This window comes from Meriones unguiculatus, chromosome 11 (genome assembly GCF_030254825.1).
Source record: "Meriones unguiculatus strain TT.TT164.6M chromosome 11, Bangor_MerUng_6.1, whole genome shotgun sequence".
Lineage (NCBI taxonomy): Eukaryota > Metazoa > Chordata > Mammalia > Rodentia > Muridae > Meriones > Meriones unguiculatus.
The window spans coordinates 39,825,033-39,839,510 of NC_083359.1; the positions used below are offsets into that span (position 1 = coordinate 39,825,033).

Below are 14,478 nucleotides of genomic sequence, written 5' to 3' on the forward strand. Positions count from 1 at the left end.
AAAGAAGGGGGAGTTAGTATGACCTGGAGAGGATAGGAGCTTCACAAGGACCAAATATATCTGAGCACAAGGGTCTTATGTGAGACTGTATCTCCAACTAAGGACCATGTATGGATATAACCTAGAACCCCTGCTCGGATGTAGCCCATGGTAGCTCAGTATCCAAGTGGGTACCCCAGTAAGGGGAACAGGGACTATTTCTGACATGAACTCAATGGCTGGCTCTTTGACCTCCCCCCACCCACCCGAGGGAAGAACAGCCCTGCTAGGCCACAGAGGAGGAGTTTGTAGCCAGGCCTGAAGATATCTGATAAGCTAGGGTCAGATGAAAGGGGAGGAGGACCTCCCTTATCAGTGGACTTGGAAAGGGGTAGGGAGAAGATGAGGGAGGGAGGGTGGAATTGGGAGGGAATGAGGGAGAGGAATACAGTTGTGATACAAAGTTAATAAACCGTAACTAATATTAAAAAAATTAAAATCTAATTAAAAAATAAGAAAAACGGCTGGAGAGATGGCTCAGCGGTCAAGAGCACTGACTGCTCTTCCAAAGGTCCTGGGTTCAATTCCCAGCAATCACATGGTGGCTCATTACCATCTGTAATGGAATCTGAGTTCCTCTTCTGGTGTGTGTGTGAAAACAGAGCATTTATATACATAAAGTAAATAAATCTTAAAAAAAAAACACTTGAATTTGGAAAAAAAAAAATAAGAAAAGCGGCCTTGCAATCTGCTTCAGGTGATCATGTCCACATTAAATGCAAGTGATCCAAGAAAGGTTGGGCTATGATATTTAGCCTTGGCCACCTCCAAGCTAAATGTCTACTTGGCCAGTGTGGGAAAAAAACTCCTCTGACTGCAATAAAACCAGGCCTCAATCAATGGTTTTCAAAGATAGTAGATGAGGGTTCCACAATATTCTGAAAAATATGATCTGTATTCAAAATTACCACTGAAGCTGATGCTTATTCCAGACACTCATCTTGTTTCTTTTTTTCAAAAAACATATATTTTTGTTTTATGGTCTTTGGTGTTTTGCCTTGGATGTGTATCTGTGTGAGGGCGTCAGAAGCCCTGGAACTGGAATTACAGACAAGTGTGAACTGCCATGTGGATGCTGGGAATTGAATCCTGGTCCTCTGGAAGAGCAGACAGGGCTCTTAACACTAGGTATTTATTTTCACACCTTTCCTTTCTTTTTTTCTCCCCACCACCCTGCTCTTTACAGGGTCTCACTATATAACTACGGCTGTCCTGAAACTTAGTATGTAGACCAGGCTAAACTCAAACTCACAGAGATCTGCCTTCCTCTGCCTCCCGAGGGCTGGGATTACAGGCCTGCGCTACCACTGCCTGGCTGGCTACCTTTCCTTTCTTATAGTATAATTCTCCCATATTTTATTTTACTCTTTGAAATGAAAATCTGTCTAATATTCTTGCTAAGAATTTATGAATTCTCTCAGGAGTGGAGAAAGTACTTATAGATAGCCTTTGCTGATTTTTTTTTTTTTTTTTTTAAAGACAGGGTCTCACGCTGCATCACAGACTGGCCTAGAGTTCACTACATCCCAGGCTGGCTTCAGCCTTACAGTAATCTTTCTACTTCAGCCTTCTAAGTGTTGAAATTGTAAAAATGAGCCAGCATATCTAATCACTGTAACTTCTTTCATAAAATTTAACTGTATTTCATTGATAGTTTTGGTGTTTATTTATTAACACTTTTAAGCAATAGTTAGCACCTGCAGAATTTTTGGCTAGAGTATTCTGAACACTTGAAAATAAATGAAATAATAAAGCGACAGCTTAGAGGCTCCCGGCACCACTGATGCCAGGAGTCAGGCTTGCCTGCTGCACCAAACACACAGTGTGCCAGATAGTCCCATGTTCTTGAGCTGGATGACGTTTCACTGAGTAGAAAACAGTTAAAAACTATAATCACAGACGGGCTGTTAGCTTAAAATAAAATGTATAAAGAAGGCATAAAAGAGCTGGAAAGAGTTTACTGCTCTTGAAGGACCTGCAGCCACATGAAGGGCCACAGTCATCTGTACCTACAGCTCCCGGGAACAGATGCCCTCTGACTTCCTTAGGCACTAGGCACAAATGTGTGTATACATATAGGCAAGTAAAATATTCAGTCATATAAAATAAATCTCAAAAAACCTCTTTGTTTTGTGTTTTCTGAGACAGGGTTTCTCTGTGTAGTCTTGGCTGTCCTAGACTCCCAGAGATCAGGATGGTCTCAAAGGCATAAAGATCCCCTTGCCTCTGACTTGGAGTGCTAGAATTAAAGGCGTGTGCCACCATGCCTGGATGAAACAACATTTTTTTTTAAGACATTAAAAAGGCTGAAGGCTCTAGGTAGGATGCACATCGCCTTTGAAACTTCAATGAGTGGACTTCTTACCTTTTGATGAGTTTGATAGATTTGAAAGCTTCATCCATGTCTCCAATGGTGACAAAGAAGCTGAAGTTGAGCATTGCATCCCGAGTAGGCTTGTCACAGTCCTCTAGCCCCACAAAGTCTCGCAGAGGTTTCTTGGCTACCATCTGAGGGATATGGTAGTGCCCAGAATCCACCCTTTCTTCTTTGTCTGCTTCTCCAGGCTGGAGGACAAAGGCCCCATATGCTTGTCAATATGTAACGCTATTGCCTACACTTAGTCTGACCTCTTCTATATTCAAACAACCACTGAGAAATCTATGCACCAGATATGCAGCCAGAGGCCTAATTGTTCCTACAGGTTACTGAAAAACCTTTAAGATCGCTGGAAATAATCAAAGCTTTGGGCCCTTGTTTCAGACAACAGGTAAACAAAGGTTGCCCAAGTATAAACTTGTTTGTCAGCCTCTAACTCAGTAATATCAGAGCCTCACATTGAACACAGCTCTTTCTACTAACATCTCCTAGTGTTCAGTTCATCATAAAGACTTTTGACCAGTGTAAGAGACTTAAGTAAAGCCATGTATTTCTTAGAATAAAAGAACAGGAGCCTGTGTTTCTTGAACAGGAAGTGCCTGGGAAGCCTACCGCCTCGCCAGGGCTCTTGTACTGTTCTTTGTCGCTGTATCTATGCTGAGACCCTTCTCTCCAGGGCTGGAACTTCCTTCTCTCTGCAGACCATTTTATGTACACATACTCTCTAGCACATATTTGCCACCATGACTACCCAAGTGGTAGCTTGAACCACCTCCCTTCCCAGCTGAGATGTCATGAACAATTCAGTCTCTCCCTCTGAGCCTGTCTGCCTGAAAGCCCTAGTGAGAGGGCCCCAGGAGAAACTTGACCCTGGACCCTGAAAATCTGGTGGAATTTATTGTGCCTTTTTATAGCTGGAAAACCCTTCTTTTTGCTTAAGCATAGCATAAGCAAAGGTTCTATTGAGAGCAGCTTGAATTTAGGTCTAAGGAGATACACGTATATCCATATCTATCTATATATCCTTTTATACACATACACACACACATATATACATATGTGTGTATGTTTATGAGTAATACCAACTAGGTGATGGACGAGTTTGGCTAATAGTGCAGTAAGTTGGATACTGTCCTTCACATTGGTAACAGCATCATCCCTGGTGTGGTTCTAATGAGAACCCAGTTTATTATGTGAGTACCCAGGGGAGCCTTGGAATCCCTTGTTCCCTGCTTATTCATCATGTTTCTCGTTTTAGCTCATTGTTACTGATCTCTGAGGCAAGAATTGTTATCTATTGCCTCCCTACTCTGAACACCTCTGAACCTGTCTCATCTTGGGAGCTAAACAGGGCTTGGACTTCACGGGTATTTGGATGGGAGGCAGAGACTGTTTATTCTGTGTCATAGTGGATTAGAGCAACCTGCCAGTCACATGGTAAGTGTGCTCGGAACTAAGAATACTAGATTCTCCCAGACCATCCTGGATGTGTGAGCACTGAAAACCTTTGGGAAAGAAGACTAAAGAACTGCACGTCAGCAAACAGAACAGGAGCAGCCTAGAGAAACACAGTGCCTTCTGGCTACTCTTTGACAGTACTTTGCAGGTTAAACAATGATACTACCTATATTGCAAACATAGGGTAATCAAACATTTCCTACACCTGGAGATCATGTGAAATGGCTGCACATGTCACAGGTACACACTGGGCTAAGAACCAATGAGCTCCGAACTTCACTTGGCTCTGTGACCATACAAAAAGCCCTAGCCTGCAGGAAAGTTTCCTAAGTAGGTGAGCAGGGTAGGCAAGGATTGCTGGCACACACACTCAGGGACAAGACAAAGCCAAGGGGACAAGCCATCTCAGGGCTTCATACTTACGACCGCATCATATACGCCTCTTCTGTGGAATAACAACTATGCGTGTAGGCACAGAAAGGGAGGTGAGAACAAAAGAAAACATGCATGAATGTGTGAATAAAACAAAAATCCAGAATATGAAATTCAGAAAATTCAACAGAAACAATTTAAAGAGCTTTCCAAATGTTCTATTTTCAAATTAAAGAGAAATTAAACCAAAGAACATAAAACAGGAATAAAAAAAATGCCAGGAAAATATCAGTCTGGTGGTGGAATTCTATTTAAAATAAAGCAATTAGGGACACCTGTATGGACTCCTGTATCTGTCTCAGAGCTGAGCAGATGACATGAATACTTTCCCAGCCTTCAACCTCATTTTTAAGGCACACGGAGTATAACAGACAAACAGACAAGTGTAACAGACAAACAGCTAACACATCAACTTCAAGTGGCTGTGGATATGAAGTTAGAAACCTGGAACCAATTATCTTGGATACGTTTTTATTTAAATGTGTGTATCATTATATATGCATGTTTGCATATATAATGCCCCCTCTCCCCCCAAGGCTGATCACTAAATGGTCACAAATCAAGGGGCAGCAACCACATTCTGTACTATTCTCTATACCAGTTCCTTCTAAGGCAAATTGCAGCTCTTCCCAGAGATATGAGTTGTATCACCCAGTTTGTATGCTTGTGATTGTCTCTGCAGGTGGTACAGCTTCATTAGCTTCTATGGTTATGTGCAGGGGCCTACAAAGACATGGCCTTTTCCTCTGTTCTGTTTCCCGGTGATGAATCCTCCTACTCACTTTTGACTACAAAAGTAACAAAAGGCTAACTCAGGCATGGTTGGATACACCTGAAATCCTAGCAATCTGAGCACTCAAGAGGCTGAGGCAGAAGATCTGATGTAAGTTCAAGGCCACCCTAGGCTATACAGGTAAAACCTTGCAAGAAAAAAAGGGAAAAAGGGAGAGGGGGTTAGAGAAATGGCTCAGCAGTTTATAACATGCACCGCTCTTGCAGAGAACCACAGTTCAGTTTCCATTACCCAGGAGGCTCATAACCATCTGTATTGTCTCTGCCCTCCACAGGCACCTGCACTCGTGTGCACACATTTACATGCAGACACAAACACATATAATTAAAAGTAATTTTTTAAGCCTGGCCTGGTGGAACATGCCTTTAATCCCAGCACTCAGGGAGGCAGAGGCAGGTGGATCACTGTTATTTCCAGGCCAGCCTAGTCTACAGCCAAGGCTACAAAGAGAAACCCTGTCTCAAAAAACCAAAAGGAAAAAAAAAAAAAAAAGAAAGAAAGGTAGGTTAGTTTCAGACAATAAGAACAGCCAACACAGGACTCATTTTAAAGACTGATTTACATCACTAGATGGGGAAACCAAGAAATACCTAGGTAGGTCAAAGGTAAAAGCTGACACCATAGGTTTCCTTTTCCCACCTTTCTGGTATAACAGTGCAAGGGAAGCGACATAGAATGTCTACATTTTTCTAGAAGGTGTGGGTCCAACAAGAGACCCATTTCTTCAGTTCAGGAGATCAAAGCCGTGACAGCAGCTGCAGAACACTGTGGAGCTCACCACAGCTCCAGCCCCGGAGCCAGGCTTTAAGCCCACAGTCACTGGCTCCTGTGTGGAAAAAGTCCCTCAGGTATGTTTGTGGGTTGTAGCTCAGCGTGGTAGAGGACCTGCCTAGCATGTGTGAGGGCTTCAGAATGACCCCCATCATTGAAAGAAAAAACAGGAAAAAGGAAGAAGCAGCAGCAACCACCTCCACAGTCACCAGCCACCGCCTTTCAGGTGACAACGGAGCCCAGAGTTGAAGAACTGGCAATTGGTAAAAACAAATGCAACAGAATGAGATTGCCTGGACTCAGGTGCTTTTGTCAATGTGTTGTTTTTTGAAGCACAGCTCAAATGGATCTCAGGCATGTAAGGTAAGTGTGCCTGCAAACCCCTCTCTTTCAAGAACTTACAAGGAACCATGTGCAGGTTTATGTGCCTCACTTCTATCTAGGTACAGGGACCCCTGAGCAGTGATGCCAGCTGCTGTATAGTGATCAGCTCTGGGCTGGGATCTGGGAGATTTGTATCATTTGTAAATCTCAAAGAAGAATATAGGAATATTTATTCTAAAAAATTCAGGTAGAATAAAAGGAAATGACAAAGGCTTAGAGCTATGCCTGTAGAAGGAAAGCCAAAAAGCAAGGGCCAACTCATATCTCAAATGTGCTAGAGATACATGAAAGAATATATCCAGGTAAGAGGGAGAACAGAAAATAACTGCAGGTACCAGGGGTTCCCACCTTTTTGGTGAAGTAATAATGAGGCACTTCCATTCCTAGAAGGTTCTGAAAGGTTGACGGCCGGGGGAAGCAATCATGGAGCAAGAAGCCATGTTCTTCGCAAGCGAAGAATGACAGAATCAAAACATCTTCCTGGAAGACACAGGACAACGTTGCTTTGTATTAAATGCAGCAATATAATTTTCTATTTTCTTCTCAGTTCCTTTCCAGGGTTTATGTTCATGGTGCTAACACTGCCAGGCTTCCCAAGCTTATCTGCCCCTTTGAAGAGTAACAACATCGTCCAGATGGCTCTACTCCACCTGCCTCAAAAAACAAACAGAACCAACAGCAATGACAACAACAACAAAAAGCTCTCTACCGTACTCTTGGGGACTAGGGAAGGTACGAGAGAGAGCCTAAATGCTATGTTGTTTTTGTCTCATGTGGCAGAACAAGCCACAACAAATGCCAGGACCATTTTCCTGTCTGCAATTGTTTGTTAAAAACAGAAGAGGATGCAAGACTTTCCCTTACTACTGTGGTGTGAACTCTTAGAACTGCCTACACCATTATCACAGAAGCCCACAGAGAACCACCTGGTCACATGACCAGCAACAACTTCCCCATGGACACGCCTTGCCTCCTACTAGCCCTTTGATGTGCCCACCATTCACCTTCCCCACCTGAAAAACTCCTCTGGCAACGTTTCCTTCATTCCAGCGATACACACAGAAGTCACTTTGATCTGTCTATTATTCTGGCTTTTGAGGATCAAGGAGAGGATTTGCTCCTGATATTCTCTGGGCACTGACTGACTTTGGATGATCTCAGGGGCAAACTCCCATCTGTGAGAATGCTTCCAGCAGGAAGATGAGTCCTGAAACACCAGGGTTGGCTTCCCTGTGTGGACTTACTTGGGAGTTCTGCATGCATACAGGTTTGAGAGGAAAGTGGGTTACAGAGACACACAGATTGCTGAACTTTTTAGGCACATCTGACATCTTGCAAAACAGAAGCCCTGGAAAGTATCAGAGTCCTAGCTTCTATGAGTGTATTGGGCTAGAGCCAAGAGCACATGTACATGGAGCTTGAGCCCTCGAGAGGGGCAGGCAGTGAGGATGTTAGACAGTGACTGAGAACAGGCTGATGACCTAATCTCAGCGTGTGCTAACACAGTAAGGGTTAGTTCATACTGACTGTCTATAAAGTTCTCTGCCCACAGAGAAAAAGCAACATGAAACAGTTACAGAAATCAATATTTGGGGTTAGACCGGACAAAAAGGTGGCTCAAGATGGATCTGTCTACTATTGGTTTATGGAAATGATCTTGATGACATGGTAACACTTATTCATGAACAAATTTTCCTAGTGACTCTCCCATAAGCTATGCCATGAAGACACTATCTGGCAAATGGTGGCCATATATGTCTAAACATGTAACATAGCAAAGCAATAGGTACCTTTTGGCATGTGCCTTCCTCCACATGGGGATGCTTGTCTATAGCCTGTGGCTGGGCTCCAGGTGCCTCCTGTAAGGCCTCACACACGAAGAGCCTGGGCTCACTCTGATCCCAGAAATGGTTCACAGGCACATAACTTGCTAGCCTCTCATGCATAAAGACACGGGTCCTAAAACAGAAGGAAAGACCCATCCCTGAGAAGAAAATTTCTTTCACTGCTACCCACACCCATTCAGAGTCATGTCAGTCAATGCCAGCAGCTGGCAGTGTTGGCAAGTGCATGAGTTCTGCAGCACCTTTGGGCCACTCACTGACATACATCCTATCAGAACATATTCTTGAAGACTTTGAGAAACTGGGAGAAAGGGTCCATGAAGTCTGGCTTAGGGGACACAGAGAATGATGCTTGGACCTTGAGATCATGCAGAGGCCCTCTAATTTCTTAGGCAGTATCCAGAAGCAACTCTGTGTGACACTGTCTATACTTTTACCCTAGTCTCTCTTATCTATAAGATACCATGATTTATGGGCCCAAAACTTGAAGACATTCTATAGGGAGCTCAATGAACTAGGTGGCAAAGAATGAAGATCTCAACAGGAAATGAGTGTGGTGGCACATGCTATTAGTCTCAGCTATTAGGGAGATGAATCACATACAAAAAGGCAGAATGATGAGATAAGGGAGATAGTCACCCTTCTATGCCACCCCTAGAGGAGCACAGTAAACTCGGATAGAGGGTGGCACTGCTGGGCTCATCACCCTTGGTGGCTGTGCAGGGTCCACTCCTACAGGAAACATATAACCCTCATAACTGCCACCAGCACCAGCATTACTGTGCCTACAGGACAAAGCCTGCTCAGCGCCATGCATAACTGATGTGACAAGCACAGAATTTAAGATGGAACACTTGCCAAATACCTATAAAATGCCAGATTCAAGCTGTATCCTTTGTACTATGAGGAGTCTGGCCAGAGACTGGTCTGGCAAGGGATCCATAATAGGCAGAAAAAAAGTTTCCCAGTGTTGAAAGAGAAGCCATGAAAATCAGACAAACAAACAAACACGAATGAGAAGACACTTCATAAGATAAAGAGGAGAAGTAGCAGTAGGGAGTAAAGGAAAGGTTAGTTCCAAAGATTCACATTGGTTGCAGAAAACCAAGGACCTAAAGCTGTGTCAGTGTGAGGGCGAGAAGCTCGAGCACTCATACTCCAAAGCAGATCAGTGGCACACTTAGGTGGAAAGACAGGAAGGGGTTGTTCAAGTAACAACAGAGATGGAAAGTAGACCAACGAGATTAAAGGAGGCTCCAGAGGAGGGTCTAACGAGGCAGGCAGGACTCAGGGAGAGAACTGTGCAAGAAGATCTGAGTCAGGAAGGAAGGACCTACCAGAACTAACAAAAGTAAGACTGGGGTCAGGGTGTAACTCAGTGGCAGGGCACTCAGCACACTCCAGGTTCTGGGATCCACCCTCAGCATCATAATCAAACTGCAACAACCGCAGAGCAGTACAAAAAAGGGTGACAATAAAAGAGAGGCACCGAACGCAACCCTGCTAATGCCTGTTCCTCTGTTCTCTGCACAGCTCCAGAACAAGCCTGAAGGTTTCCATACTATGCTTTTTGTTCTGCACTTACTTCACTGAAGACACATCTAGCACCATTTCTTAAACTGTTTGCTTTTCTGACCTAAGTCATGCAGAATTAAATATAGATGGTAGCAAAGTACTGTAAGTCCCAAGAACATGTTTTCTGTAGCAGAAACTACATTTATATGCCACATACCCCCTCCAAAGACACTTATTTCACATTTTCTCTAGAAGCATATTCTCTACAAAGACAAGCATCTCCTTCCTTTCAGAGTTACCAGTAGGTCTAAAGCCATTCTGTTCCGGGACATTTCTAGAGATGTTGGGAGAGCCCCTCCAAAGTTTGAGCTTCTACTAAGAGTTCCCGAACCTCAGCCCTGGAGTAGGGACTAAGGCCTAAATCTACTTCATCTGCTCAAGTATCTGGTCTACTATTTTGTTTTAGTACTAGTAACGTCCGTGAGGTTCTGGAGTTCAAAATAAAGCTTAGTAAGTTGGACGTTGGCAAATATTGTTTTCAACGAGAGCCTCTCAACGACAATCTTACCCCTTAGTCACCGGCTCATTAAAGGACAGGGTGTGTATCTGTCCAATCTGTCCAGTCTTGAAGCTGAAGACGTTCACTGTGTCCATCTCAACATCATAGATGTAGATTTTGGAATCAGGACTGTTGTCAACCTAAAAAAAGAGAAAACATAATTGCAATGGAAGTTTTGGTTTCTTTAAAAACTCACTTATTAGGCTGGAGAGATGGCTCAGATGTTAAGAGCACTGGCTGTTCTTCCAAAGGTCCTAAATTCAAGTCCCAGCAACCACGCGGTGGCTCATAACCATCTACAATGCGATCTGGTGCCCTCTTCTGGCCTGCTGGCTCACGTGCAGGCAGAATACTATATAAATAATAAATCTAAAAACAAAACAAAAAGAACAACAACAGAAAAGACCTCAGTTATGTTATGTTAAATGTGTTTTTGTTTTAATCCCAAGTGTGGGATTTTAGTTTGAGCTTTAATTTGTTTGCACCTGATAACTGCCCCCAGTGGGGTATGGGTGGTCTTTGCTGGCTGGTAACAGCCTGCCACGTGGCATGGAGAGGGGTGCAGCCTAAGACTCTGAGGGATAGAAATCTGAGAGCCCAGGAAGAGAAGGAGAAGGCTTGGCAGAGAAGGGCGATGTGGTGGCATGGCGACACTTTGTGGCGCAGTGGCCCGCAGGAGGTAGGCAGAGACTGCTTGCTGCATTTGCAGTTGACAGAGATTGGTAAAGCCTGCAAAGAACCCATCAACCCAAAAAAGCTGTGAGAAGTAAAGGGGTCAGCAGGCCCTCTTCCCAGTAATCTTCTCTCTTACTGGTGGAATAAATAAAATAAAAGAGTTTAAAATAAAGCGTAAAAACGAGTGCCACACTTAATGACACAGAGTGGCGAGCACTTTAGGGACTGTGCTCATGGGGTGACACAGCACGTACTCAAGGAAAGTACACCTGTCACCAGCCACCGTGGCTTCCAGGAAATGGCACACAGAATAATAACTAACTTCTTTATTATTAAACCCACTGAATAGTTTTTTAGTTACTACTTTGTAATTTCAGAAAACTTAGAACACAAGTCTAAAACATTAGGAGCTGCTCTCTGTTTTGACTGGAGATTTAAGAAAAGAAAAGAAAAATAGGGTTTCAGCCCATTTTTCCTTGGATAACCTGAACCTACGTGGCCTTGAAATCACAGAGATCTGCTTGTCTCTGCCTCCTGAGTACCGGGATTTAAGGAATTTGTCACAATGCTCAGCCTGGAGAAAATTTCTTAACTGAGGTAGATTAACCAAAGGGACTCAAAAGGAATTTGGATTTATGGCAAAATTGTCATTCACACAACTGAATACAAAGAACATAAAGTCCACCAAATGGGGGTGACAATCATTTTCATTTAGCAGCTGAAACATGAAGTTGTAAGTAATATTTCTAGTAAAAGCCTGGATCAGGAGCACAGAAAGCCTGACTGCTCACAGCTATGAGGAGCTTCCAAGGCAGCAGTTCCATTCTAAATTCACAGAAGCGCCAATCACAAGAGGACAGTTACCAGGTGACCATCAACAGATCAATGGAGAAAATGAGATCTATCAAAACAACTCAGGCAAAGAGAACAAAGCACTGATACATGCTACAACATGAGTTAGAGGAGCCAAATCAAGAGGCCACACAAGAAGCTAGAGAGATGGCTCAGAGGTTAAGAGCATTGGCTGCTCTTCCAAAGGTCCTGAGTTCAAATCTCAGCAACCACATAATGGCTCACAAGAGTCTATGATGAGATCTGGTGCCCTCCTCTGGTGAGCAGGTATACATGAGACAAAACACTGTATACAGAATAAAAAAAAAATTAGCTTTTAAAAAAGGCCACACAGTTTATAAAATGAATCCAGAGATAGTAAGCAGGATTGTGGGTGACAGCAGTTAAGGTAGGGAATGTGACTAGCAGTTAGTGGGTATGACATATTTCTTTAGAATGAAGATGTTTAGAACCAAATAGAGGGGGTAGATATACTACAAATGTGTCAAGTCCAATTGAATTGCTCACCTTAAATGGTTAATTTTATGTTATAGGACTCTCATCTCAAGATCTGAGAAACCTTATTTCAAGATAAAAGTTGTCAGCACCCCCACGGGCACCCTGAGCCTGCAACTACTTAAGTGATGTTTTGTAGTGCAGGAGGGAGGTGGGGGCGTACTGCCCATCCTGCCCTCAGGGGCATGGGCAGTGACAACAGGACCAGCTGAGGTTCTTTAGGTGCCATCTGTCTTAAGCTCAGGCTTAGCTCTCTAGATTTTTTGGCTCAGAAGCTGCTAAGCTGCCCTGGTGATTCTGGCCACCTCTACCTCAGGACTACACATGAAGATTTCTTTGAAAAAAAAAAAAAAAAAAAGAATTATTTGATTCTATGTGAATGAGTATCTTGCCTGTATGTATGTGGAGCACATGGTTCTGATACCCACACAGGTCAGTAAGGCTGTCAGATCCCCTGGAATGTGAGTTAAGGATATTTGTGAACCACCAGGTGGGTACCGGGACAGCCTACAAGAGCAGCAAGCGCCCTTACTCTTTAATTCATCTCTCCGGCTCTCCACACGAGGGTCTTTGAAGATCAGGGATGTTCTTTTCTCACAATTCCAAATGTTCCCCAGATCTGGAGGACTCTGTATGGGTTTCATGCAGCTCCCTGCCTTCACAGCTGCCACTGAGTCCATATTTTCTTTTGTATTACTTGAACACCACTGCAGGATCTCTCATTCTTTCTTCCCTTGCTAAGCTGCCATTACGGTCAGGGTTCTGAGCTTCACAGTTGTTGGTCTGGTGTTAAATCTTTACTCCATTTTAAGATTGGGTCAGTGGGATAGGACACAACTGATAATGATGCTCTCGTGGTCATTTTTATCACCTCTCACTTCCTTCTTTTGAACACTTGCTGAGGAAGAACATCATGGACACATACACACAGAAGAGCTGAGGACAGGGACGAACTGTGCTCAACCCCCCCCCATTCCTCGCCTCCTCCACTGTGACATCAACATTTGTGTCCTGGCTAACTCAGGGTCTTCCTCTGAGCTGCCAATAGGCACCATCTGAAAGGCAGCCCTGGGCTACTCACGTCTACAAAGCAAGGATGAGGGACACATATCCAGAAGGAAACTTTATTCTAGCAGGCATTAGAGTTGTAAATGGAATATGAGTCCTTTAAAGATGAGATAAAAATATGCCAAAACTTCAGACAAAATAAGACACTGTAGGCTTAGCTGTGATAGAAGAAATTGTCACCCCTTCTTGTGGCAAAGAGTTTGGCTGGGTAAAGAAGACAAACAAGAAAAGATCAAAGAGCTCTCTGAAGAAGACATTACTGATTGTTATGAAAACAAAAAGGCAGGAAAAGATGGAAAGTGTGTGCAAGGTAAGCATGTAAGAACAGAGAGTATAGACCAGGAGTGGTGGTGCACGCCTTCAATCCCAGCATTTAGGAGGTAGAGGCAGGCAGATCTCCAAGTCTGAGGCCAGCATGGTGGATGTATAGAGCAAGTTTCAGGACAGCCAGGACTACACAGAGAAACCCTGTCTCAAAACAACAACCAGCTCCCCCCACCTTTCTCCCCCAAACCCTCCCAAAACAGGAACAGAGTTGGGCAGGAGAAAGCCAATGGAAGATGGGAAAGGGAGGAAGGTGGTTAAAGCAAAGAGGGGCTAGAGAGTAGGCTAGATTGTAAAGAATCAAAAGACCTATTGAGGAGAGTACATCCAGCCAGAACAGAAGCTATGGACCTGCCAAGGATCTAAGGCACAGCCCCTCTCCAAGGAGGTCCTTCATAGGGACCAGAAGGCCTGTGGGGCTAATGGCCTTACCTTGCTAAGGAGGATGCTGATCTTGTTCCCATTGGCATTGCATCTCAGAGAAGTGATGCTCCCCACATCAGGGACCAGTTGGGCCAGGTTCTTGCAGCTGCAATGCACTTTTGCTTCCCTGTGTGAGGACAGGAGGAGAAAGAATGACCTCAGCATCAAGAAGAAGTCTCTTTTTAGGATCTTTCTGCTGTTCACAGAAATTAATTTCTCTGGCCACTGAGACCTGGGCCTACAGGATGCTCTGTTTGGCTTACAACTTCTCACCTTGTGCACTTAACCCCCTAGTATAGGGAAAAGGAGGTTAATTTTTAGATCTCTTGATAAAAGATAAAAGATCTCTCGAAATTTGAAAAAAAAAAAGTCACATGAGATAAGAACCTAAGATTTCTGACACTGTGCCAATTTCCTTGTCTATGAAATTGTCTCATAATTAAAAAAGAAAAAAAAAAGAATATCTAAT

General features: G+C 43.7%; 1 protein-coding gene across 3 annotated transcripts in view; it reads right to left on the minus strand.

Moving 5' to 3' along the window:
- Nucleotides 1–14,478, minus strand: part of Ift140 (intraflagellar transport 140) — an 88,082-nt gene that overhangs the window by 44,043 nt on the left and 29,561 nt on the right. For 2 of the 3 annotated variants that reach the window (XM_021637145.2, XM_021637146.2), the window contains 5 exons: nucleotides 14,019–14,136; nucleotides 10,182–10,312; nucleotides 8,045–8,213; nucleotides 6,603–6,734; nucleotides 2,405–2,604 (listed from right to left, as the gene is read on the minus strand). In XM_021637145.2, coding sequence (XP_021492820.1) covers nucleotides 2,405–2,604; nucleotides 6,603–6,734; nucleotides 8,045–8,213; nucleotides 10,182–10,312; nucleotides 14,019–14,136 — 750 coding nt within the window. Of the gene's footprint in view, nucleotides 1–823; nucleotides 1,905–2,404; nucleotides 2,605–6,602; nucleotides 6,735–8,044; nucleotides 8,214–10,181; nucleotides 10,313–14,018; nucleotides 14,137–14,478 lie in introns of those variants that run through there. The other variant, XM_060363977.1, reaches the window with a different exon arrangement.